Source organism: Giraffa tippelskirchi, chromosome 11 (genome assembly GCF_054371585.1).
Source record: "Giraffa tippelskirchi isolate mGirTip1 chromosome 11, T2T-mGirTip1v1.2.pri, whole genome shotgun sequence".
NCBI classification, from domain to species: Eukaryota; Metazoa; Chordata; class Mammalia; order Artiodactyla; family Giraffidae; genus Giraffa; species Giraffa tippelskirchi.
The window spans coordinates 113,631,312-113,658,984 of NC_137285.1; the positions used below are offsets into that span (position 1 = coordinate 113,631,312).

At 38.3% G+C, this 27,673-nt stretch overlaps 3 protein-coding genes across 11 annotated transcripts in view; 2 read left to right on the plus strand and 1 right to left on the minus strand.

The window, feature by feature from the left end:
- Positions 1-27,641, minus strand: part of FAR1 (fatty acyl-CoA reductase 1) — a 230,753-nt gene extending 203,112 nt beyond the window's left edge. For all 8 annotated transcript variants that reach the window (XR_014069677.1, XR_014069679.1, XR_014069683.1 and 5 more), the window contains exon 1: positions 26,869-27,641. The gene's annotated coding sequence lies outside the window, so the exon portion shown is untranslated. The remainder of the gene's footprint in view (positions 1-26,868) is intronic.
- Positions 9,137-11,780, plus strand: PTH (parathyroid hormone). The gene is made up of 3 exons (XM_081545154.1): positions 9,137-9,227; positions 11,066-11,156; positions 11,276-11,780. Exons 1-3 carry the CDS (start codon positions 9,137-9,139, stop codon positions 11,535-11,537), a joined length of 444 nt encoding a protein of 147 aa, XP_081401280.1. The 3' UTR covers positions 11,538-11,780.
- BTBD10 (BTB domain containing 10) overlaps positions 27,182-27,673 on the plus strand; it is a 77,559-nt gene continuing 77,067 nt past the window's right edge. For both annotated transcript variants that reach the window (XM_081545138.1, XM_081545145.1), the window contains exon 1: positions 27,182-27,404. The gene's annotated coding sequence lies outside the window, so the exon portion shown is untranslated. The remainder of the gene's footprint in view (positions 27,405-27,673) is intronic.

Sequence of the window (27,673 nt, forward strand, 5' to 3'; positions counted from 1 at the left end):
TGAAGTCGCTCAGTCATGTCTGACTCTTAGCGACCCCATGGACTGTAAACCTACCAGGCTCCTCCATCCATGGGATTTTCCAGGCAAGAGTACTGGAGTGGGGTGCCATTGCCTTCTCCAGTCACCTATCTAGTTCTCAATTTACTTTCTAAACTTTTTGCTTAAATTCCCACTGGTTTATTTATCTTGGCCTGTGATATCTCCATAAGCTTTTTAAAAATTAATAGACTTTGAGAACTTCCTTGGTGGTCCAGTGGCTAAGAATCTGCACTCCCAATGCATGGCTGGAGTTTGATTCCGAGTCAAGGAACTAGATCCCACATGCTGCAACTGAGAGTAACTGAGAGTTCGCCTGCCACAACCACAACTAAAGATTGATCCTGGATGCCACAATGAAGATCTCTCATGCTGCAAATAAGAGCCAACACAGCCAAATAAATAAATAAAGGAATTTAGGACTTTCCTGGTGGTCCAGTGATTAAGAATCTGCCTGTCAATGCAGGGGACATGGTATCAGTCCCTGATCCTGGAAGATTCCACATGCCGCGGGGCAGCTAAGCCACTGCACCACAACTACTAAAGCCCAAGTGCTGCAACTAATGAAGGCTGAGTGCCCTAGAGCATGTGTTCCACAACAAGAGAGTAGCCCCTGCTCACTGCAACTAGAGAAAGCTTGCACGCATTAACAAAGACCCAGTGCAGGCATAAATAAATAAATAAAATTTAAAGAGAGTATATTAAAAATTAACGGACTTCACTTTTTTAGAAGAGTTTTAGTTTTACAGAAAATTTAACCAAGTAGCAAAAGAGCATTCCCATAAATCCACCTCTATGCACAGCTTCCTCTGTCATTAGAATATTATACTAATATAGTACATTTGTAATAATCATGAGCCAGTATTGACTTTTTTATGAATTAAAAGACATAGTTCAAAATTTATCTTGTTCAAACTGAATGATTAAATGATTTTTGTAATTTTGTTGGCATTCAGTAACAGTATCCAATTCTCTCACATTAAAAAACCCATTGACTTCTCTATATATACAGTTAAAGAATCCTCAGTTTACTTGATGCATTAAAATACTTTCTAAGGAAAATGTTCCCAAAATTCTTATTGACTTTTTAAATACTTCATTGACTGAGGCTTATTTATTTTTATACAAGGTTTTCAATATTTCTTTAGCAGTCAGATTATGCAAATTAAAAGAAAAGCAGCAGTGTTATTAAAGTGCTCCATTGCTTATAGGAACTTGTTAAATATGTTCAACAAGAATTGATTAAAAAAATGTTTCCCTTTAGGAGCTTGTTCTTAAAAGAGATAACATTACTTATGAACAGGAAAAACAATTTTGACTTGAAGTGGACAATAATTACGGTACTTGCCAAAGCTATCTTTTCCAGTGGATTTCATCCCTTAAAGAATTTGATTGTTTATATGCATAGTCTAAATACTTATCCAGCATGGCAACAAATGAAATCATTACGTGTAGTGTTGAAGAAGAGGGGAATCAGCGTTGATGACAATATTCTTTTTTGTCAGTGGATAAAAATTTAAAAAGTCATTGATCAAGAGATGAAATATAATTTTGAGGAAAGGGAAAAGTAGTTCATGTGATGAAAGATGATATCAAGAAAAGTAGTTCATACCATGAACAAATCAAATTTGAAGAGAAGTTCTTGGAGTTGATTTTATTCCTGCACAAGTTCAGGATATCCCCTTGAATAATAATCTTGAGCATTTTTTCTCATTAATATGTGTTCAATCCAGAAAAGAATAAAATAATTTGGATGTAGTCACTATAGAAGCTATGTTACAATGTAACTGGAACATTGATTGTAACTGCAAGAAATTGTATAAGGAAATTTTACAAAACAGGAACTATTAAGAAAAGCCAAATCATAAGGGAAATATAATTAAACAAGGAGGTGTGGAACTCAGATATTGATTCAGATAAACGCGTATAATTTTTACTACACACATGCCCCATGCAATATCTTTTTAAATTTCAGTATGCATTTCCATAGGTACTTAGAAATAATTCAAATTTAACTGGTTGTCCTGTGGGTTTTTTAATTCCTGTGTTTTTTTGCTGTTGTTGTTAATTTTTTAGCCATGCCACACAGCTTGTGGGATCTTAGTTCCCCAACCAAGGATTGAACCTGGGCCCTTGGCAATGAAAGTTAGGACTCCTAACCACTGAACTGCCAGGGAATTCCCTAATTCTTTTTTTTTTTAAATTGTGGAAAAAATATTTAACAGGAGATTTAGCCTCTTAATAAAACTTTAAGTATAGAATACATTATTGTTGAGTGGTGTTCTGTGTTTTTATTTTTGAATCTAGTGATCGTACTGATGTCAGGATCTGAACTCAAGTCTTCTGACTCCAAATTTAGTGCTTTTTCCACTATGACCTTCTTTACAATTGATTTCGTAAAATAACCAGCCACATGAGTATATTTGGAATTGTTTCACAGTGACTTTTTCATACTTTACTGGTGCCCTGGACATCTGAAGAATGTCCCTGGCAGGGAAATATAGAATCTCATTTTCATGCCTCTCTTTGTACCCTTTAGATTATTCTTCTGGACAGTTTGTTGAGTTAAGCCATGCTGAAGATTCTCTTCATTGTTGAAAGATGAAGTCAATAGCATTCTAGGTTAAGCCTTTAGATCAGCTCTGTGGTGTTTGAAATGTCACGCAATCAGCTTGAAAGGGGGACACCAAAGCTGCAAACTGGAATTACATGACCTTAACAGGATTTATAAAAATAATTATTGTTATTTTAATCAATACCAGGTATGCAGTTGACAAAATGCATTCATATATATTATTCTATGTGAGCCTCACAATAACATGACTTATCCTGGGTTGTACAACTAATAAGTGCCAGACTTTTGCCCTCATCTTCCATCTTCAAGTCCTGAGCGTTTTCACTGCATAGTGCTCCTAGATGGATGGATATGAGGAGGTCATAGCTTCTAGGGCTGCCTGTCAGTTTAACTTGTGTTGGAATCCACTCTTCAACATTTTGTTGTACGTTTTGTTACCAACAATAAGAAGATATGCTTAATTTTTAGTTTAAATTTTACAATTCCTTGTGCAATTAGCAAGTTCAAAATGGAATTTATGAACATCACAACTATATACTGCCTCAGAATTCTCTGCACTTCAGGGGGCTGGGCTAGTGGATTTTGGTGGAAGAGAGCAGATTGACTTCAGGAACTCAACACTCTCCATGTTTACTCCTGGGGACTCTCGAAATGAGGCTGGATCTGTGTGAAAGAATGGGCAAGGGACACTTTCCTTTCTGATTTAGATTCAATACGCATTTTTTGAATGCCAGTTACATGCAAAATATTTTCACATAAGATAGCTCATCTCTGAAAGGGAAGGCAGTATTCTACTTTGACATGTTGTTGAATTTGAGATCTGAGAAAGTTAAGATGCTCCAACTTTAAAAAATCACAAGAAAACAAAGTTCAGGGAGAAGATTGTGAGCAGGGAAATTGCTACTGTTTCTTAACTAGTTGATTTTAAGTGCTCAACAAATCTTTACTATGTTGGATTGAAATGGTAATTTAGATTGACATGTTGGCATTCCTAACTCAGACTCTGAGCACCCAGATCCTTCGACTTAAAGCTTCTCCAATGGGAAATCAATACCCACTGTCCTGCTGTATTTTCCCCACACTATCGTAAAACATAAAGAAGGAATCAAGGTAGACAGCCTATTGGCTCCAGTTGACTATTGGGAAGGGATGTGAAAGACACTGTATTTTTTTTTCCTGATATCATAAATTGTGTATGATATTCTACCAAGAGTAAAGGGAAAATGGAGTGAAACTAAGAATCTATTCCAAGGGAAAATTTACATTTACTGAGGAAAACATATTGTTTATACTCCAAATAAGAACCCTTGATCTGAAAAGTATGAGTAAATTTATAAGATAATACAAAAAGAATATTTAGAATTAGCAGTGACATCAGTGGTCTTGTCAGCTCACTGAACAGAGTCATTAAAAATGTGAGACTTTACTTCTCCATTAAATTGCTATGGTTATCCAACTTCCTTATGGTTCCAAAGTAAAAACTCTCAATTGAGCCTATATTCCCCCCAACTCCATTTCTTTAAGAAACAGAGATTAGAAATAAATTAAATCTCAGGGGGTTTTTGAATGAGGAACACTCAAGGACTTGTTCCAATCTTTCCCTATGTCACAAAAACATTACAGAGGTGTCTGCACAACTAGAAATCTTTTCAATCAATAAAGATCCAAAGACTTCCCCAAGTGACACCCTGGTTTACACTGTGACAAGACAGAGACATTACTCGCTGTAGTTAGAAAGGCTGTCTCATCCCTGGCATCCAGAATCTTAGTATTTATTTACCCTCAGGCCCCACCTGTAGAGATGCCTCTTTCTAATTATGAAAACAGTGCATATCATCTTAACACTCCTCTACTTCACATAAGCATGGTGAAGGCTGTAAACACATGCAGGGATGCACACTCACTAATAGAATGGACAAAAAGTAACAGCAGTATTTTATAACATTTGTGAAGGTAGCTGTACATTTCATCTTTGAATGGCTACTCAGGTATAATGGATCCCAGGGTTTATGCTGCTGCCAAGTCGCTTCAGTCGTATCCAACTCTGTGCGGCCCCATAGACGGCAGCCCACCAGGCTCCGCCATCCCTGGGATTCTCCAGGCAAGAATACTGGAGCGGGTTGCCATTTCCTTCTCCAGTGCATGAATGAGAAAACTGAAAGTGAAGTCGCTCAGTCGTGTCCGACTCTTAGCGACCCCATGGACTGTAGCCTACCAGGCTCCTCCGTCCATGGGATTTTCCAGGCAAGAGTACTGGAGTGGGGTGCCATTGCCTTCTCACAAATATAAAGGGATCAATGGCTTATTAAATGCTGCCTATCAGAGAACCACACTCACAATACCCATCAATACAAGGCTATGGAAAAAGAAAAATATAAAACTATTATAAAAAAACACATGGAAAATTCAACAGTTGTTATATGCTGTCCTTTAAAACATTTTTACTCATCTCTAACAGCAGAAAAGTCTGGGGGCTGGTGAGTAGGAGGGAGGAAAGTTGTTTCTGAAAGATCAAGAGCTCAGTAGCTCAATATCCCACAGGAGAGCTTAAAGCAAAAGAGTAGGTCAACTGTTAAGATAGGTGTCGTTCAACCTGTCAAAAAACACGGAATTAGGAGAACTATAGCTGTATTTTCTAGCCCTGGAAATTTCTTCTTGATGTTAAGTCCCCCAAACCATAGTAATTCCTACTGAACAAACAGAAGGAAAAAGTATCAGTCTCAGATTAAACCTCTCACAATGCAAGAGGAAACAACACATGGCCCTTTATCATTCCCAAATATGAGGAATACAGTAGGTTGTCTGACCCTGGCTTCAGAGAATTTGAGAGCACTAAGAAAGGCTGAGCTTTTCAAAGGAAAAAGCTGTGCTCAGCTTTTCCCTCTCACTGTGACACCAGCTTCTTGTGCCCGCATAGCCCTTAGCCCTCTTATTCCTAAATGGTTTCCTTCTATCTAATATCTGCAGTCCCAAAGGTTGATGGTTCAGATAAATAATGAACCAAATCTTGGTAGCTGTATTTCTTCTTTGTGGGAAGGTCAAAGTTGTACTTTACAGGCAGTAACTGTATGCCAGACCCACTCCAGTATTCTTGCTTGGGAAATCCTATGGACAGAGGAGCCTGGCGGGCTACAGGCCCTGGGTGGCAAACAGCTGGACACATGAGTTTAGAAAGGACTACAAAAAAAAACCCTTAGGCACATCACACAGAAGCCTTCCACAATTTTCTACCATACTTACTTTTTTAAAGGGTCATTACCATGTCCTCTCTCTTCCCATTAGCACATATTCAGTCTTCATGGCCTCCATGCCTTTGCACATGCTATTCCTTTTTTCTTTTCTCACCTTCTGTGATGGAAAACTCATATTCCTCCTTGAGAATACTTTAGCTTATCATTAAAACAGCTTCCAACAGCTCCAGGATATTAGTCACTTCTTACTCTGTGTTTTTTATAAGCCTCTGTTAATATGACTACTACAACACCTATTATATTATATTCTAATTTATGTGTCAAATTTCAGGGCAGGGATCATGTCTCAATCATGTAATGACTAACACAGTCTGTGGCAGATATCTAGCAGATACTCAATGCATTTTTTGAATGAATAAACCTTGTCTGTTTTCTTTATTTTCCTGTAAAATTAGTTTAAAAATGTGATTGTCTTCAATATAGCAATCTATTCTTAAATAATTGTAATAAGAGGAAGACAGTGAAAGCACTGTTTTCAATATTCCCGAAAGGTTGTCAATTATATCAAACTCACCCAAAGAAGTAGAAAAAAATCTCCAAATTACAATGTTAAACATGGCTTTATAATAATAATGAAAAAATGTACTTATGAAATCAACTGTTTTCCCAATTCTCCTTCTTCTCAACAGAGTATAATAAAAAAATGATACACCAACATCAGGTTTAGACTTTACATCAGAAGACTTTTAAAGGATCAAAACAATAGTTGTTGTTGTTGTTTTTTTAGTCAGAAAGGACCTCTTAGTTATCTAGTTCAACTTTCTGCTCTGTATAAATCTCTATGGTATCTCTGATAAATGCTACTGAGCTTCTATTTGAATACTTTCAGTAACTGGGAACTCACTATTAGGAAGGTATTGATTCTTTATTTTAACAATTATAATATCCACGTTGAGCTCAAATTTGCCTTCCTGTAGTCTTGAGCCATTTGACTCAGTCCTTCCTTCTTAAACCACAGAAAATATTCCTTCTTCCTTATGGAAACCCTATAAAGAATTAAAAATGGCTATATCATCATTCCAAGTCTTTCCTAGTTTTATTCAATTCCTTCTGAGATGTCATGTTTATCAACATTTTCACCAACCTGGTTCATATTCTCCAGACATGTCACAGTTAGTCTCTAACACTTGTGAAATGAAGCCTGGAGCAACTTCAAGTGAGATTTGCCCAATGTAGAGGATTTCTCAGAGCAGCACTAACACGTACCTTTCATTGTAGACTTTGTACAGGTATTTTAAATTTAGATTGGCTCTTACTTGATGTAGAGTCAAACCTTGGCAAGAGTCAGCAGGAAAGAGGATAACATGAAGCCTGAGTAGGTGCAGAGCTAAGAGAACTGATCCAATTCTGGGGCTTTTGTTGGGAGGCAAGCTGCCTAAATGAACCTTAGACATACCAAGGGGATTCAAGAGGTTATGGTCAATAGATGGGAACCAGGCTGTAGCAGTATTTGAAATTAGACAGGTGGCAGCATCTTGCCTCCATAGGTTTTAGAGCAGGTCCTCCAACACCAGGTGGGGAACATGAGAAACAAGACCAATTCCTGTGCAAAGAGGCTGCAAAGGGTTGGGCAAATTAGAGTGAAGAAGACTGGGGTTCAAAGAAGGGCTACATAATTTTTTTATGTTTTATTTTTAATTGGAGGATAATTGCTTTACAATGTTGTGTTAGTTTCTGCTGTACAACAATGTGAATCAGCTATAAGTATACATATATCTCCTCCCTCTTGAGCCACCCACTCCATCCCACCCCTCTAGGTATCCCAGAGCTGAGCTGAACTCCCTGTGCCATATAGTAGCTTCCCACTAGCTGGCTATTCTACACAAGGCAGTGTATATATGTCAGTCTTACTCTCTCAATTTGGGCTCCATTTCTAAGGGGAAACTGAGGTAGTAAGAATCAAAATAGCTCTGGAGTCGTAAAGACTTTGTTGAATTCCATCTTCTCCACTCTCCAACCCCAGTAGTTTCCTCAAGTGAAAATGGGGCTAATAATAGTATTTACTTTAAAGGATTGCTATGAAGACTTAGTTGGATAATATATGGAAGGTCTGGCATACAGTTATTGTTGCTTAGTTGCACAGTCATGTCCAATTGTTTGCCACCCCATGGACTATATCCTACCAGGCTCCTCTGTCCACTGGATTTCCCAAGCAAGAATACGGCAGTGGGTCTGGCATACAGTTACTGCTTTTCAAGTGTTTTTATTGAAAACTAAAATAAAAAGGGATAAAAATATAAGGCAAATGAATTGTAAAACAGTTTTACTTTTGAAGCCTTTAAAATTACGTACTGAGAGCATATTCTCAAAATGTTTTTAACACTTCCTTTAAGAAAAGCACTATACATATTTTTTTGAAACAAGATCAGGAATGATTGGTCCAATATGGCTTGTAAAGTAAGCATAATGTAATATGATTCATTATGATCCTCATAATAATTGTGCCAATGTTATGGCTGTAAGAAATACACTTATTTTCAATTTCACTTTCAAATACAATAAGATTATGTGGTGGTGGTTTAGTTGCTAAGTTATGTCCGACTCTTGTGACCCTATGGACTGTAGCTTGCCAGGCTCCTCTGTTCGTGGGTTTCTCCAGGCAAGAATACTGGAGTGGGTTGCCATTTCCTTCTCCAGGGGATCTTCCCGACCCAGGAATCAAACCCAGGTCTCCTGCTTTGCAGGCAGATTCTTTACCGACTGAGCTACGAAGGAAGCCTGCAATAAGATGATGACTTAACCATAAATTTTTGAAATCGGACTTTTTAAAAAATTTTGTCGCTAATTCATGTCCAACTCTTTACAACCCCATGGACTGCACACACCAGGCTCCCCCGTCTTTCACTGTCTTCCAGGGTTTCCTCAGATTCATGTCCATTGAGTCTGTGATGCTATCTAACCATCTTGCTCTCTGCCACTTCCTTCTCCTTTTGCTCTTTCCCAGCATCAGGATCCTTTCCAATGAGTCGGCTCTTCGAATCAGGTGGCAAAAGTATTGGAGATTCAGCATCAGCATCAGTCCTTCCAATTAATATCCAAAGTTGATTTCTTTTAGAATCCCTAAAGGAATATATATATACATATATATATATGTATATATATATATTATATACGTATAAAAATATATTCCTTTTTGGAATATAGATTCATTAATCCAATCAGAATTACAATTCACTATTTGTTAGAAATCTTTCCATAAACACTTTTCCCAGCCCATGCTGTTTTCCTTTTAATATCCAATTGTCTAAAATTTAAGAAGAATGAGCACCGCCCCATGGGAGTGTGTGTGCTGCTCTCTGATCCTATAGTTAAAATCCAGAGAATTGGGAGTGACGTCATCTGTAACAATAAAAAAGCTTCTCAGTGTGTGGAAGACTTATATATATAAAAGTCACATTGAAGGGTCTGCAGCTCAATTCATCAGCTTTCTCAGGTTTACTCAACTTTGAAAAAGCATCAGCTGCTAATACGTCTGAAAGAAGATCGTGTCCTAAGACGTGTGGTGAGTAATCTTTATTTTTCTCTTTTAAGTTTCCATGAGTTCTTTTCTTACATTCAAGTAGTCATTTAATGTGTACCATTTCCTACTAATATCATGCTATTTGTTCAAGGTAAAATGTTAAGGGAGGGTTTGAATTATATTTAATATTAAAGTGCCACAATAAAAAATAAATTTATGCTACTAAAATATTGTTGAAACACTTATTTTGTGGTTAAAGTATTTTGAGACGCCTTGCTTTTTTTAAACTCATCTGCAATTACATGGAAATAATTAAAATTTGGCATGATGTGCTTTAATGATATCTTGTTAAAATTTTGAAATAAAGCAGCCTAGTGAGAAATGAATAATTCTGATTTAAATAATCAATGTAAATTTATGTCTCTGAGTTAAAATTCCATTTTTTCCCACATAATATCCTCATGGAGAGCTCAATCTGTGTACTCTAGTTGGAGAAACTGTTTTACTGCTGAATATTTGGTCCCTTTACATAAAGCCTTTTCTAGTTTTCTATCTGAAAACTGCACATGAATTTTAAGGAGGTTTTACACCTTTCTGATGACCTTCTTGTAAGATGCTTGCCTCTCTATTAAGAACAGGGAAGGAAGGCAGGGGCACTAAGTGTATGTGACAGAGCTGGGACTGGACACCAAACCCCTGTCCTTGGGCTACAATGTTTCTCACATAAACCAAAAATGAAGAATACCCATTTGGTGCTCCTTCAGTAGCTTATACTGTACAGTGAAAACAAATATAGTAGGTTATAATGTCCCTTATGCTACTTCTAAATGATGCAGTTTCCCACAGCCACCCTATGTGTATGTTAAAATGGAGAACATTAAGTATTAAGAAAAGGCACTTCTATCATGAAAGCCTTTGCAATTGTTGAAATGCAGACTAAGGGAAGACTTTTCTATTTTGAGATAAAAAGCTTAGAAGTAAAAGAGCAAAATTCTAAACATTATACTCAAACAAAATTGTTACTAAAATGAGCTAAAAAGATAAGATATAGACAAGCATTTTATATGGAATCAAAGCTCTAAATTTGCATAACAAGTAATTAATTAGATGATGCTTAAATGCTTTGACACATTCTTTTTAATGCTAGGAGAACTCTGTGTTAAGTTAGTAAAAATCTCTAAATCAGAACCTATTAATTTGGCATTTATAGTTATCATGACATTGAAAGGAAGTTTACTTATGAAAAAGAGATTTGCTAAGTAAACAGACACTGTTGACAATTTACCTAGTTAAGAGAAGTAGCCATTTTCAAGCAAATTAGAAGCATTTAGTCATAATTAACACAAAATGTGGGAGGAAATTTTAAACAGTGAACTTTTTGATTATTCACTTAACTTAAAATTCATATAATTTGTGTAAGAACTCTCTAAAAGATACCTAAGAAAGTAAAACTAATCTGTCTCATTTCTAAGCCAATTGGGTTATACTTACTATATACTAATTACATGTATATATATAATATATACCAATTATGTGTATATGTATATATAATATATACTTACATAAACTGTAAAATAAAGAGACTGATTCCAAAAGTCTCTCAGAAAAAACAATCCAATTAGTCACTGTCACACTCTGTGCAAACTTGTATGGTTATAAATATAAACTACTATAAATTTAATTGTACAGTTTAGAATATTAAAAATATTTTTAAATACCTCCATTTTGCTTTTTCTTTTTTAGTTAATATGATGTCTGCAAAAGACATGGTTAAGCTAATGATTGTCATGTTTGCCATCTGTTTTCTTGCAAGATCAGATGGGAAGTCTGTTAAGTAAGTACTATAGCCTATTCTGCATGGTGAGGCCAGGGGAATTGCATTTTTAAGGTTGGCTTTATGATTTGGAAGAGGGGCATTAATGGAGTGATCCTCTCTGATTCTGTTCCCTCCAGGAAGAGAGCTGTGAGTGAAATACAGTTTATGCATAATCTGGGCAAACATCTGAGCTCCGTGGAAAGAGTGGAATGGCTGCGGAAAAAGCTACAGGATGTGCACAACTTTGTTGCCCTTGGAGCTTCTATAGCTTACAGAGATGGTAGTTCCCAGAGACCTCGAAAAAAGGAAGAAAATGTCCTGGTTGAGAGCCATCAAAAAAGTCTTGGAGAAGCAGACAAAGCTGATGTGGATGTATTAATTAAAGCTAAACCCCAGTGAAAACAGATATGATCAGAGCACTGTTCTAGACAGCATAGGACAACAATATTATATGCTGCTAATGTGTTCACGTTCTATTAAGATTAAGTGCCAATATTTCTATGACCAACCTTTATGTGTAATCTATTGCTAGCTGTGATACCTACAATTTTAATTGATTATTTTGATTCTACTTTATTCATCTAAGAGAGCTCTTTTAATAATTCGATTTCTATTAATTCCAAATAAATGAAGTTAAGTATTTCTCACTTGTTATAAAAATATCTTTTGGTTATGAGTAATACCAATATGTTAAAATTGATTGTGACTAAGAAGAACAACACAAAATGTTTTTTAACCATATGTTTCACATTCTGATATTTTGAAATTGTCCTTTTAATATTATCAAAGTACCAGATCCCTGAATCATTACTAGCTTGATATTATTGTCCTCTTCACTTCAGGAAAGGAATTGAAATGCTTGGCAAGGAGAGGCAGAAAGTGGTCAGAAACATGGCAAAGCATTTCCCTATACACAAAGCCACTGATCATATCCCTTAGTCTGGAGGTCAAATTACAATAGAATAGAATTTTTGTATTTAAAAGAATATAACTGTTCATTTGTCCTTCCTCACATGAGTTTTTAATAAAGTGAACTGACTTAACCAAAGACAATTTAGAATATCAAACTCCCAAAGAACCCCAAACTCAATCTTCTTAAAACCAATTTGGATTACCATAGCTCTAAGATTTCCAAAATTGAATGAAATGCCTATTTTGATTGGTATTTTGAGGCCTCCAAATATCACCAGCACCCTAAAATTGCCTCTTAACAAAGTAGGATTTTAAGATTAACTGAAGCAAACAAGCAACTAAGGAAAGATAAGGTGACTTCAGAAGCCTCATGCTCCTCTCCCTTGGCTCCTTATGATCAGGCTTCACCTTCCCTTCTGTTCTACCCACACCTTCTCTACACCCTCAGCTCCCCCATATTAGTTCTCTCACTGAACTGTCCTATTTCTTTAAAACACTCCCCACTCCCTTTTCCTCTGAACTTATCAGAACCTGTCCCCTTAAAATTAAGCCTTCTGAGGACCCAAAGGCTAAACCCTGAATTTCTTATATTCCCTGGACTAAAGGTGAATTGCAAGCCATAGTCAAAGATTTTCCCAAAGTAACTGAAGATCTTCACAGATTTGCTGAGGAATTTAACATAGTTTTTCAAACTTGTCAATCTTGTTTCTCTGCCTTAGTTCATATGCTTGCTGGTAAAGGCCAGGCCCACCCAGCACTGCATGAAAATTGCTAATTGGAAAAGGAGAAGGAGGAGGAGAAGGAGGGGATGAGAAAGAGGAATGAGAATCCAGATTAGCAACCTTGGGAAGTCAAGGCTGTGGTGGGTAGAAGAGTGCATGTAAGGCTATTTCTGGTTGTCCTCCCTTGAAATTGAGCCCCAAGAAACAGGGCATGTAAAGCAGAAGATTACTCAGACTCCTGAAAAATACAGGTCTTTGTTTAAAAAAAGAAAGAAAGAAAGAAAATTCCTAATTGGAAATATCCTGAAAGGTCTCTAGAATTGCAACTGGAAGACCAGCTGCTAATTTATTATACGATCAGTTGCTGAGTAACTTCATGGAGCAATTCCTAGGGCTTTTCCAAAGCCTGTTGATTGCAGCAAACTTTAGGTTTGCACAAAAATCTGACGAATCTGTTCATGACTATTACAATTGACTTGAGATTACTTCAAAGAAAATTCTGGTGCTTCCTTCAGATGTTTATGCCATATTCCACCTGGGTAGCTTTAACTTTATGTTTATTAAGAAGTTGAACTAGAAACTTTCCCATCTGGTAAAAAGGATCAGGATGGAATGGGAAACTAGAATCTTTCCCATCTAGTAAAAAGGATCAGACTTAATCTGATAAACTTGCTCTCTTGTACTCTAGATGATTCACCTAAAAGAAATACCACTGGGAGGGAATTCTCTGGTAGTCCAGTGTTTAAGACTCAGTGCTTTCACTGCTATGGCCTGGGTTAGATCCCTAGTGAGGGAACTAAAATACTACAAGCCACGTGGAATGACAAAAAAAACCCAAAACAAACAAAGCAAAATTAAGATTAATTCTTAATCTTCAAATCCAGCAAACAAAGACCCTGTAAACAAAACTCTTCTAGTTCCTATTATTGCTAAGAACTAGGACACTGGGAAAGAGACTGTTATGCCTTCAAGTGGCTTTCCAGGTGGCTCAGTGGTAAAGAATCCACCTGTAATGCAGGAGATGCAGGAAATGTGGTTTTGATCCCTGAATTGGGAAGGTTCCCTGGAGAAGGAAATGGTTGCCCGCTCCAGTATTCTTGCCTGGAAAATCCTACTGACAGAGGAGCCTGATGTCCATGGGGTCACTAAAGAGTTAGACATAACATAGCAACTAAATGACAGCACCATACATTCAAGTGCTTTAGGCACCTTCAGCCTTCTAACAAGCCTTTCCAACATCCTCCCAATCCTTGATGGTAGGGCTCTGAGAAACTACAGGAGCTTTTCCCAAATCTCCATCTTAATCTGCTTGGAGAAATGTTTCTCCGGATTGGGTATAAATTTCTTCCAGTCCTAACTGACACCAGAACCACACTCTCTGCTGCTCAACTTCACTAGTATAAAACAGCACCTGTACTAAATCAGTTCAAATAGGGGGATCACTATTCAGCCTCAAGAGATGCCTGTCTCCAAACTTGTTTTCTTTTGTTTGGCCCTTTGAGAAGTATACTCCCTTTTCTTCTTATTGCCTCAACCCCATTCACATATCAGGCTTAGATTTCTTAGAGAAGTATCATGCTGGAATTTCTTTCTTCCAGAAGGATAAAGGATAAATAATTCTAGAACTTGACAGTTGTCATTAAAGTAACCAACCAGGTGAATTAAATAACCCCTTGATAGCTTAGTTGGTAAAGAATCGTCTTCAACGCAGGAGACCCCGGTTCAATTACTGGTTCAGGAAGATCCACTGGAGAAGAGATAGGCTACCCACTCCAGTATTCTTGGACTTTCCTTGTGGCTCAGCTGATAAAGAATCCACCTTCAATGCAGGAGACCTGGGTTCGATCCTTGGGTTGGGAAGATACCCTAGAGAAGGGAAAGGCTACCCACTCCAAGTATTCCGGCCTGGAGAATTCCATGGACTGTATAGTCACATGGGGTCACAAAGAGTTGGACATGACTGAGTGACTTTCACTTCACCTTAATATCTTTTACAGGGTGGGTGCTTATCCAGGACTTTTGACTAATAAACAACTTTGTTATCCCAACACCCTTCTGTTCCTAAACCTCATACACTACTAATATCCATTCCCAATGGAAGTGGTTTCTTTATTGTAATTGATTTATTCAGTGCATTCTTTAGTAGTTCAGCTGATAAAACTAGTCAATACCTTCTTTGCTTCACTTGAAATGAAAAACAATTCACATGGACAATAATGCCTTAGGACTTACTTATTTCTCACAAATCTTGAAGACTTATCCAGGTGATAAAAAGTTCCCTAGAAGTTCTATTTTGTTGTAACATGTGAATGAAAACTCTTTGCTCTCCTTCTCAAGCCTCTTCACAGGAAGAGGCTAAAGCTTTTAGCTTTAAAGGGACATACAGTTGCCAAGGAAAGAATGCAGTTTGCCCAAACCCAGGTTTGATATTTAGTTGGGCTTCCCAGGTGGCGTAGTGGTAAAGAATTCACCTGCCAGAAGACCTAAACAGACATTTCTCCAAAGAAGACATACAGATGGTAATAAACACATGAAAAGATGCTCAACATCGCTCATTATTAGAGAAATGCAAATCAAAACTACAATGGGACATCACCTCACACTGCTCAGAATGATCATCAAAAAATCTCTCCATTCATCCCATCCTCTCCTTCCCCTGTGTGTCCACAAGTCTGTTCTCTATGTCTGCATCTCCACTATTGCCCTGAAAATAGGTTCATCAGTACCATCTTTCTAGATTCCATATATATGCATTAATATACAATATTTGTTTTTCTCTTTCTAACTTACTTTACCCTGTATAATGGGCTCTAGTTTCATCTACCTCATCAGAATTGACTCAAATGTGTTCCTTTTTATGGTTGAGTAATATTCCATTATATATGGAATATATATATATATATCTTTATCTACAACTTCTTTATCCATTCATCTGTTGATGGACATCTGGGCTGCTTCCATGTCCTAATTCCCTTTTCTCCACACTCTCTCCAGCATTTATTGTTTATAGAATCCACCTGCCAATGCAGGAGACACTAGAGACACAAGTTTGATTCCTGGGTCAGGAAGATTCCCTGGAGTAGGAAATGGCAACCCACTCCAGTATTCTTGCCTGGAAAATTCCATGGATAGAGGAGTCTGGGGGGCTACAGTCAATGGGGTCACAAAGAATAGAACGTGACTTAGCAACTGAACAACAACAACCTTTAATTCTGGTACCCTTCTCTCCATCACCAATGACATCCCTCATGACTGCTTAACACTGATGGGTCACCTCCTGACTCCTGGTGACAATCTATAGGCAATCCCTCTATGTAACACTGGTTTCTCATGGTTCACTGATGGTTTTTATTCAAAAGATGACAGTGGCAAATATTGTGCTGCGTAGTCTATTGCAATTCCTTTTGATACTGATGAGGCAACATCTAGACCTACGACTACTTTGGCCCAACAGCCTGAATTGTACACTGTTACACAGGCTTGTGCTTTAGTCAAGGGCAAAACTTCTAATATTTATACTGATAACAGATATGCTCTCAGAATAGCTCATAGCTTTGGAATGTTTTGAAAGCAACATGGCTTCTGTACTTCCAGTAGATATGAAAAGTTAAATGGTCCCTTTGTTCAGGAATTGTTGGATGTAATACTTTTACCTGCCACTTTAGCTACTATTAAGATTTCAGGTCATTCTAAACTTGACTCTCTGGAAGCTAAGGAAAATAACTTTGTTGACATTTCCATAAGAAATGCTGCCCTTAAAGTAACCAAGAGCAATCAAATCTCTGTCACGATCCAGAGGGATACTTCCCCAAATGATAACTTAGGCAACTGTCTAGAGAAGCCCAATAACTAGCCTCAGAAAAGAAAAAACAAGATTGAAAATACACAGTTTTTGGTTTGAAAAAAAGAGAAATCTCTGATTCAAACCAAATAACATCCTAGTCCTGCCAGAAACTCTAAAATTCCCATTGCTAACCACTATACATGCATTAAACAATTGGTTTATTCACAAAATGATAGCATTCATGCATCAGTATTGGTGAAGAAACATTAACAAAGCCACAAAAAGTCCCTACCCTACTTGTCCCACTTGCTCTAAATACAACCCAGGAAAGCCTGTTTGTAGCTCCTAGACATTTTAAACTGCCTAATGGACCATTTGAGTTCTGGCCAATGGATTTCATACAGCTTTCTCCATCTCATGGATATACATGTTTTAGTCATGGTCCATATGTTTTTCACACTGGACTGATGGACTACTGCCTGTTCTGTGGCTAAAGTCCTTTTGGATAGGATTATCCCTACCTAGGGAACTGCTCTTGAACTTCATAGTAATCAAGGAACCCATTTTATTGGTCAGGTACTTTTACCAGTCTGCTCTGTTTGGCTGGTTTTGTAACAATTTCATTGTGCTCAATCCTCTTGTTTGGTTTAATGTACACAGTGTTATTAAGATTCAGTTGACAGGGACTTCTCTGGTAGTCCAGTGGTTAAGACTCCAGGCTTCCACTGCAGGGGGGGATGAGTTTAATCCCTGGTTGGGGAACTAAGATTCCACATGCCACCCTCACTCCCAATTCAACTGACAAAACTTGTAGAGGGCCTCCAAATACCTTGGCCAAAAGCATTGCTGGTGGTCCTTCTAAATCTCAGATCCACCCTTTTTGGAACACATCAAATCTCACTCACCCTTTGGGACAGTCACAGGATGCCCAATGCATTTGGCTCCTGCCTCTTTTGACCCACCACTGGTGAAAGGAAAGATACTCCAATATTGCAAAGATCTAGTTGCTTCTATTACAAATAATCATGGAGTATTCTTTTCACCACGTGTTCCTGGAAGAGAAAGACCTTAAGCATCATACTTTGCCAACTGGAGATTTTGTCTATTGGAAAAGGCACCTCCACGAAGACTCTCTTTAACCGTGCTGGAAAGGCCCCTATCAGAGACTGCAAACCAATCTTTGTGCTGCCAAACTCCAGGGAAAAGGCTTGGAGATTCATGTGACACATTTAAAGAAAGCACTGACTGGACCTGCACGTTATCTAGTGATCTGAAAGTAAAGATCCCTGGAATTGAAGCAGACAACTTTTGATGAGATAGTTTTCCAAAGCTATCTGGACCATGCCTGATGGAAGTCTGTCTGCCAAACTTGATGATGACATAATGCTTCAGGTGATCTCCAATGCCTAGTATCTTGATAATATAAAAACTTCAGAGAAAAAGTTCCTGAGAGTTCTCTCACTTACACTCCTTATTACTCAAATGTGACTTCAATAGGTTTCCAATTTGTGTACTTTTTCTGAGGTGAGACACTACACTAAGGAAAAGTCTTTCCTGACATTGAGGGGCAGGGAGCTGATAAAATCAGAAAACCTGACCCTTGATCAGTGATTCTTTCAAAGAGAGATCAAGATTAAAAGAGGAAAAAAATTAATAAACAGAAACGTCAAATCATCAGGAGACCAGAAGGGGGAGCACTAATGCCCTGCTTCCAAAGCAGGGCCCAACTGGCAGATCTTTCTATCCTGCCAACAACTTGGCCAATGAAAAGTCCTGGACTGTTTACTATAGCTCTCCCAACTTCCCTTTCCCTTCTGTGAAAGGGTTCTCCTTCCCTTGCTATGTGAAGACTTACATGTTGCTCACCATGGTTGCAGATCCTGAACTGTAATTTCTTTCTTTTTTTTTTGCTGGAGAAATGACTAACAGTTTATTTATTTTAGGTCAACATCTTAAACTATGAGCCTCTTGGGTTTAGCTCAACTTCATCCCAAGCAAAGCCTAGTATTTAAAATTAAGTTAGGTTTTAAAATCAATTATTTTGTTTTTGCAATTCTTATCCTAAGGCTTCATTTTCTGTTTAAAAAAAAAAAGATAATTTTCTCAATCATGTAAACTCACAGTAATATCAAAAGAGCTTGGGGGCATATGATCCATTAGTTTCACGCTATACACTTTTCTTTGGGGATAAGAGATCACATATCTCTTTGAAAGGACTATGGCCAAATTTTAACATTTGTAGCTCTCTTGGCACAAATCTTTATAGGTTACGTGTTTTCTGCCTCTCTTGGGATCCCAGGGGAAAAGGGTGGGCACAGGAGGCTCCAAGGTAAGATATATTTGTGATGATTATAAATGAGAACCATCAGAGGCATTGAAGAATAAAATGGCTTTCAGGTTCCAGTCCAGAAAAATCCTCATCTTCAAGTTTGAGCTCACATGGAGAATAGTCCTGGTTTCTGTACTGGCAGTGACTTAATGTCTCTGCCTGGGGCTCATAACCCAGAATCCCAGACCTGATGATACCAGGAAAGGTCCTTCATGATATGCAGATTCCCTGCAAACAATCACAGCCAATTTCAGCGTTTATTCAACTTCCATCTCCTAATAATGGCAGCCAGAAGTGAAGCAGAACAACTCCAGGACACAAGCAGCAGAGATATATGTTTTGGCATCAGCTGGTGGTCTTGTCTGAAACTACCTCCTTCAATGCTCTGCAGGTCATTAAGAGAATAAGAGGAAGTTACTGTGTATATCCAGATCTAGAGTCATTTTCACATAGAATCTCAGCACAGGCATCACCGCTTTGATCTCAGTCATCAGTTTCCTCAAGGCCATATTGGTCTGGATCCTCTGGATCCTGGAGATGTCCAGACACTGGAGTCAAGAGAACAGGCTGTCCTGATTCCCCCTCTCCAAGTGTCTAAGGCAGGTGAGGCATAAGTTCTGTTTGCGGAATGTCAAACAGGGATCTTGTATTTTTGAGTGTTTTTCTGCCATGGCCACATTTCAATACAGCTGCTATTGATTTTGTGCTTCTCTTTGGTACTGAGGGCTTCTTTGGTAGCTCAGCTAGAAAAGAATCTACCTGCAATGTGGGAGACCTGAGTTTGATCCCTGGGTTGGGAAGATATCCTGGAGGAAGGTATGGCAACCCACACCAGTATTCTTGCCTGGAGAATCCCTGTGGACAGAGGAGCTTGGCAGGCTGCAGTCCATAGGGTAGTAAAGAGTTGGACACAACTGAGCAACTAAGCCAGGGTACTGCAACTTCTTAACTGGATCCTAGACTTCTCATAAAGATACTTTGCTCCATATACTACTGCTAAATCAGTGTTTCTGTGCGGAACCAAGGGCTAGGACTTTCTATTTCACCATATTGTTGATTTAGCTAACAGAGGTTTATTTATTTATTTATTAAAGATATGTGTATTTATTTATTTATAGCTGTGCTGGGTCTTTGTTGCTGTATGCGGGCTTTCTTTAGTTGCATGGGCTTCTTGTGTTGTGGCTTCTCTTGCTGTGGATCATGAGCTCTAGGACATGTGGGCTTAGTAGTTGTGGTGCACAGGCTCAGCTGCCCAGTGGCATGTGGAATCTTCCTGGACCAGTGATTGAATCCATGTTCCCTGCATTGGCAGGTGCATTCTGAACAACTGGACCACCAGGGAAGTCCAACATAGGTTTGTTTTTGAATTCTGTGTATTTATTGTTATATTGATGTGTTTGCCTGTTCCTGCATACTTTATGTACACACACACACATATCCTTCTTTATAAACCTCTATTTTACCATTCAATATTTATACTGAGTTTGAGTTCTCTAAAAAATCCAGCTGTAGTTTTATCTGGATTGTATTAAAATTAAATGTTAATTTTAAGAAGAATTGTCACTTTACTACATTGTCCTATTCATCAACATAGTAAACCTTTTTACTCATTCTAATCTACTTTGGAGGTGGTGGTGGTTTAGTTGCTAAGTCGTGTCCAACTCTTGCAACTCTGTGGACTGTAGCCCCCCAGGCTCCTCTGTCCATGGGATTTCCCAGGCAAGAATTTAATGTCTTCTAAATAGAGTTTAAGCATTTTTTTGTAGAAAAATCTTACGTATCCTTTGTTAATTGCTAAATTATATATGGTTAACGTGAAAGGTATCTAAATGTTTATTATATTTTCTAATTGGTTAATTTTGGTATAGAGAAACATTGTTCATTTTTCTAATTTTTTTATTACCAAGAAACTTGCTGAACTGTCTTATTAATTCTAATATCTTATTTACATTTGCTATTCTATGTAGATGATCATATAATCTCAAAAAATGACACTTTTCTCTTTTTTATCCCTGTGGTTACACCTCTTTTTCTTTTTTAAATAGCATTATCTAGTACTTCAATACCATGTTAATGAATGAATGGGCTTCCTTATCATATTCTGACCTTAATAGGAGTATACATATAATTTCTCAACAAGACGATGGCCTTTAAATATTGATGACATTCCCATATGTAACTAGTTTTCTAAGGGTTCTTTTGAAATTATAAAAGAACTTTATAAAATGCTGTTTCTCAAAAAATATGTAACTTTTCATCTTTAGTCCATTAATGTAATAAATTAAATGTTTTTGCATGCCTGGGTTAAAAGCTACTTTATATTGATGTGTTTTTACTTTTTAAAATAGTAAAATTTATTGTACATACAAAATTTATTGTACATATATAGAGATTTTTAAGGAAAAAAACATTTACTCATTATTTAGATCATGAAAGAGACTATTGTTACTACCTCAGAAATTCCTTGTAAGCCCTTCCTTGATCACATTTCCTTCATCCTCACTTTATCATTATTCCTTTGCTCTTCTTTATAGAAAATCAATATCCCTTGATTAGATTGGATGGTCTAATAAATATTTTTCATATTTATGCTCTTGCATAGCAAAGGTTCTATTTCTCTAGCCTGTGGTGTCTATTTTCTCACTATCCATTATGGCTAAGCCCTTGCTCCATATTGTTAGGTTTTTACCAGTCACCTTTTTATCCATTTAAAGGTACTCATCTCTGAATTGGTTAGGGTGAGCAAATTGCTTTAATAGATCCCAAATATATACCCACCTAAATTAAATAGAGGTTTATTTCTTATTCACATAATATTACTGGAATGTTATACTACTAGGCAGGTGAACAATTCAGTAGGATAACCAGGAACTCAACTTCTACCATGGTAGCCCTAATGGTCACCTATCCAGATAAGTGGAAGTGAAAAAGGTAGGAATGCCATGTGGGAAGTTTTTACTGGTCAAGCCTGGGAAGGTGACATCATCTCTTCATATTTCACTGATTATAATATAGTCATGGAACCATACCTAATATTGTGAAGAAGGCTGGGACAGCTGAAAAATGAAGTCTCTGACTGGGTAGATGCTTCCCAGTAACAACTCTTTATTTTCTGTATAGTATGGTAAGTCTATTGGAGAAGGCAATGGTAACCCACTCTGGTACTCTTGCCTGGAAAATCCCATGGATGGAGGAGCCTGGTAGGCTGCAGTTCATGGGGTCTCTAAGAGTCGGACACGACTGAGCGATTTCACTTTCACTTTTCACTTGCATGCATTGGAGAAGGAAATGGCAACCCACTCCAGTGTTCTTGCCTGGAGAATCCCAGGAACGGGGGAGCCTAGTGGGCTGCCATCTATGGGGTCGCACAGAGTCGGACATGACTGAAGTGACTTAGCAGCAGCAGCATGGTAAGTCTATATTTAACTTAAAAATCTACCGAAATTTTTGCAAAGTGGCTTTAATATAATTATGTTCATGCCATCACTGTTTAAGTACTCTTCTCCCTATTTTCATCTACACTTGTGTCTGATATGTTATTATATGCATTCCAGTGGGGATGTAGTATATTTCATTGTGGTTTTGATTTACATTTACTTAATGACTAATGACATTTAGCACCCTTTCCTGTGCTAATTAGCTATTTGTATGTCTGCATATAAATGTCTTTGCAAGTCTTTTCCATTTTTAAATTGGGTTGTCTTATTTATTAGTGAATTGTAAGAGTTCTTTATATATTATGAGTGCACATCCTTCGTATGATTTGCAAACATTTTCTCAGTCTATGGTTTGTCTTTTCAGCCTCCTAATACTGTCTTTTGAAGCATAAACTAAAACAAATTCTATTCTAGTGAAGCCCAATTTCAATTTTTTCTTTTATGCTTTGTGATTTTGGTATCATATCTAGGAATTCTTTGCCTAAACCCAAATTTGTCAAGATTTTCCCTCTAATTTCTTTTAGCAGATTTATAGTTTTAGTTTTTATATTTAGGTCTATGTTCCATTTAAAGTTAATTTCTCTGTGAGATAAGGATCTAAGTTTTTGTTTTAACTTTTTTTTTTAGCTTTTTTTTTTTTGTATAGATATCTAACTGTCCTGGCATCAAACACCATGATTTTAAAAAGACTATCTTTTCCTCATTGAAGTGAATGGTCTCGGTGCTTTTGCTGAAAATCAATCAACCATAAATGTAAGGGTTCATTTCTGGACTCTCAGTTCTATTCCATTGATGTATTTGGTTAGCTCACTGCCAATACCACATCTTAAAAAAAATTTTTTTTTATTGTAGTACAGTTGACTTACAATGTTGAATATCACACTGTCTTGATTCCTATAGTATTTAGCAAGTTTTGAAATCTTGAAGTGTTAAGTTCCTCAGCTTTGTACTTTTTCATAATTCATTTGGCTATTCTAGAACTTTTACATTTGTACATAAATTTTTGGATCAGTTTGTCAATTTCCACCAAGAAAGCCTGAAAGCATTTGTCAAAAACTGTGAAAGATCTGAGATGTCACTCTATCACCAGCTAACAAGTTACAGAAAAAGTTAACAAACTCTTACTTTTAATCTAACATTCCAAGGTCTTTTTGTCCCAATTTCAATCTTCTTATTCATAATTGCTTACAGTTCTCCTTACATAAGGGCTTCCCCGATGGCTCGATTGCTTGGCAGTAACGAATCTGCCTGCAATGCAGAAGATGAGGGTTCGATCCTCGAGTGGGGAAGATCCCCTGGAGGAGGGCATGGCAATCCACTTCAGTATTCTTGCCTGGGAAATCCCATGGACAGAAGAGCCTGGTGGGCTGTGGTCCACGGATCACAAAGAGTTGGACATGGCTAAAGCATGCATGCGACTGAGAACCCTACAAAATATTGAGTTTAGCTATTTATATGCCTTTGTTGATCTTTCCATAGGAATGCCCTTTCCTACCATAGCTTCAAGCCAGACTCCTATTCTTTACAACCTCTAAGACAAACATTCTTCTTTTCCTCCTCTTTTCTTCACCTTCTTCATATTTTCAGTTGGAAGTCATCTTTCCTATTTCTGACCTCCCATAGTGCAATTTCTCTATCTCTGTATGACCCAATTTGTTTTCCTTTTATTGTTTAATTACACATCTCATTTTTTTTCTTCAGTGAAAGTGAAGTCGCTCAGTCGTGTCCGACTTTTGCGACCCCGTGGACTGTAGCTCACCAGGCTCCTCCATCCATGGACTTTTCTAGGCAAGAGTACTGGAGTGGGTTGCCATTTTCTTCTCCAGGGGATCTTCCCGACCCAGGGATCGAACCCGGGTTTCCCTCATTGTGGGCAGACGCTTTTACCATCTGAGCCACCAGGGAATCCTGTATATTGATAATGTCTGTTATCTCCCCTTACATTCTTACACACGGTGTTGATCAATAAATATGTTTGCTGAATAGAGATACAGATTTTTGTGTGTGTATGATTTTCCTGTTCCTGACATTAGGTGACAGTGTTTAAATAGTACAAAGAAATCTGAGGCTTTAAAGTTAAATAGGATTCTGGGTATGTGGCTTATTATTCATTCTTTGAAAAAATATTCAACCAGAAGTCTACCTTATCTGCCTTGGAAACAACCTCGTGTTAGCATGCTATGAGGTACAATAATATAGACAACTGAAAAAACTTGTCTGTTGATTGTTTGTCTATGAAACTTCTCTATTTCCGTTTTGACCTCTTTGATACATAGATTGATATTGCAGAAAGAAGACTTGTATTAAGGGTCTGAACCTTAGCTCATTCAGTCAGCTAGCATTTATAAATTATTGTACAAAAGTTTTTGATCAATAGCATTATCTACTAGGTGTAACGCTGCTACTATGCCCCCAAATTAATATATGAAAAGTTGCTTTTTTAAAATAAATGACAGTGATAGCTTTATTAGGTTTTCTTTTCTTTTTTAAAAAATAACAGAATAAAATGAACTGTAGGTCCCTCAAAGCAAGGTAAAATGACTTGACCTGATTCTAAAATGTAATAAAAGTTCCATACTTCATCTGAAATCTTTCACTAATTCTTCCAATATTCCCTGGAAAGTTCCTAGAACTTGGAATTGTTACTGTTGTTCAGTCACCAAGTCGTGTCTGACTCTTTGTGACCCTGTGGAAGTCAGGCCTCCCAGTCCCTCACCATCTCCTGGAGTTTGCCCAAGTTCATGTTCACTGAAGTGGTGATGCTATCCAACCATCTCATCCTCTGTCACCCTCTTCTCCTTCTGCCTTCAATCTTTCCTAGCATCAGGGGCTTTTCCAATGAGTCGGCTTTTCACATCAGGTGGCCAAAGTATTGGAGCTTTAGCTTCGGCATCAGTCCTTCCCATGAGTATTCAGGGTTAATATCCCTTAGGATTGACTGGTTTGATCTCCTTGCTGTCCAAGGGACTCTCAAGAACTGTGTGAATTATGCTAAGCAGAGCATCTGACTGGCACACACAAGAGTTTGAAGTACTTTTTCTAAAATTTTTAATAAAAAAATTGAGGTACTATTTATATTATTTTCAGGTGTATAACATAATAATTCAGCATTTGTTTATCACTTTTTATTTTCCTATTGTTAGGCTTATTTGTATGGAGAGTAGGGTGAGCCAAATGTATGTATAATATACATATACGTGTGTGTGTGCTCAGTCGCTCAGTTGTGTCTGACTCTTTGTGACTCCATGGACTGTAGCCCACCAGGCCCCTCTGTCCATAGAATTTTCCAGGCAAGAATACTGGAGTGGGTTACCATTTCCTTCTCCAGGGTATCTTCCCCACCCAGGGACCCAACCTGTGTCTCCTGCATTGCAGGCAAATTTTTTAACCTGCTGTGCCACCTGGGAAGTTTGGATAGTATGAAAATAATGCCTAAAGGGAGATTGGTAGAAATACTATAGTAGAATATCAGGGTCTCTCTTTAGGAAATAAAAAGTGAAAACTGTTCAGTCATGTCCAACTCTTTGTGACCCCATGTACTGTAAGCCTGTTGGGCTCCTCTGTCCATGAAATTCTCCAAGCAAGAATATTGGAATAGGCAGCCATTTTGTTCTCCAGGGTATCTTCCTGACTCAGGGATCAGACCCAAGGATCTAACCCAGGTCTTCCGAACTGCAGGCAGATTGATTATCATCTGGGCCACCAAGGAAGCCCCTCTTTAGGCAATGGTAGCTTTTATTTTGATACAAGGAAATAATTCCTGTTTGACAGATCTCACGAACCTTAACTTGGACTGTAGAATTTCTTCTCTTGATGTTGTCTTACAGAAGAAAGCCATGATAATACATCAAGGTCAATGGGGGTGTTTGTTGCTGTTTTGTTGCCTGAGGGTTTTCTTGAAGTTTCTCCATGAGATATACCTGCATTACAAAACTATTAGATTTTCTTTCTCAGAAATCTTTGAAGATTTCCACATTAGCAGAATGTGGCAATGATAATTTGGTGTACTATGACAATAACCTGTTTCCCTGGTGGCTCAGATGGTAAAGAATCTGCCTGCAATGCAGGAGACCAGGGTTCCATCCCTGGGTTGGGAAGATCCCCTGGAGTAGGGAATGGCTACCCACTCCAGTATTCTTTCCTGGAGAATTCCATGGACAGAGGAGCCTGGAGGGCTACAGTTCATGGGGTCCCAAAGAGTGGGACACGACTGGGAGACTAACACAACTATGACAATAACCTGTTTCCCTTAGGTCTCTCACATGTAGGTGGCCTGAGATGTGGAAGAGGATGTCCACTATCCTCTACTGTACAGGTCAGCTGCTCATCTCCATGAACACTCGTTTGAAAAAACATTTTGGTTATCACACGTAGGAGTCACGGAGTTTTCTCTTCCCAACTAAACAGTGATTAACAGACTTTCAGCAAAGTTCTTTCCGCAAAATCTGTTTTCATAGCAAATTACTCAAACCCGGTCCTCTCCCTCTTCGCTTCCTCTGGGGAACGAATGCTCCTCCCACTCTTTTCAAAACTGGGGAACTCTTACCTATCCTTCAAGATTCAGCTCAAATGTCATTCCCTGGTGGAGATTTCCTCAACATGGCAGGCCAAGTCGGTTCCTTCCTCTCACAGTTTATAACTTGGCCTTTACCACAGTGTCACAGGATTATCTGTTTCAGGGTGGGTCTCGCTCCCAGGGCGTGAGCTTTGAGATCGGAGACCTTCTTTCATTTTTACCATTTGTGTAGTCCAGCATGTGACAGACCGTAGGCTCAGTAAAGATGAGTGACCGAAACCCTATGACTAGCAACCTTCTGCAGCAAGGAGCAATATCCCATCCACGTTGCTATCGATGTTCCACAGACGCCCAGCTGCACAAGTTCCAGCTGGTACACGGGTTCCCGCTTACCAGTGTTTAAAAACAAACAGCTGCGGATGGTAGGAAATAGAGGATGGCTCTGACGAAAACCGCTTTTCCTGAACTCAGACCGGTTAATAACCGCCAGCTGAGCCGGCAAAGCGAGTTCGGAGTTCACCCAGTTGAGGAAAACGCTTTCCTTGAGTAAACTCGGCGTCCTTAAGGTATTTCTCCAACTCTGGGATGTCCGCTTTTTTCTAACGGTAACAAGAAATCAAGGGAAAATGTGGTATTCAAAGATTTGGGGGTGACAGCTCGCAGCCACTCAGGCTCGAGGATCGCAGTAGATTCCGAGCTGACGTCTGTGGAGACAAGCGCTTCCCATTTTGCGGCACCAGCCCCCAGGCTGAACGCCCACCCCAGGCAGCCACTCCCTCAACCGCCAGCACCCTCTGCGACCCGCCCAACTACTGGGCGGTGAGGCTTCATTCTC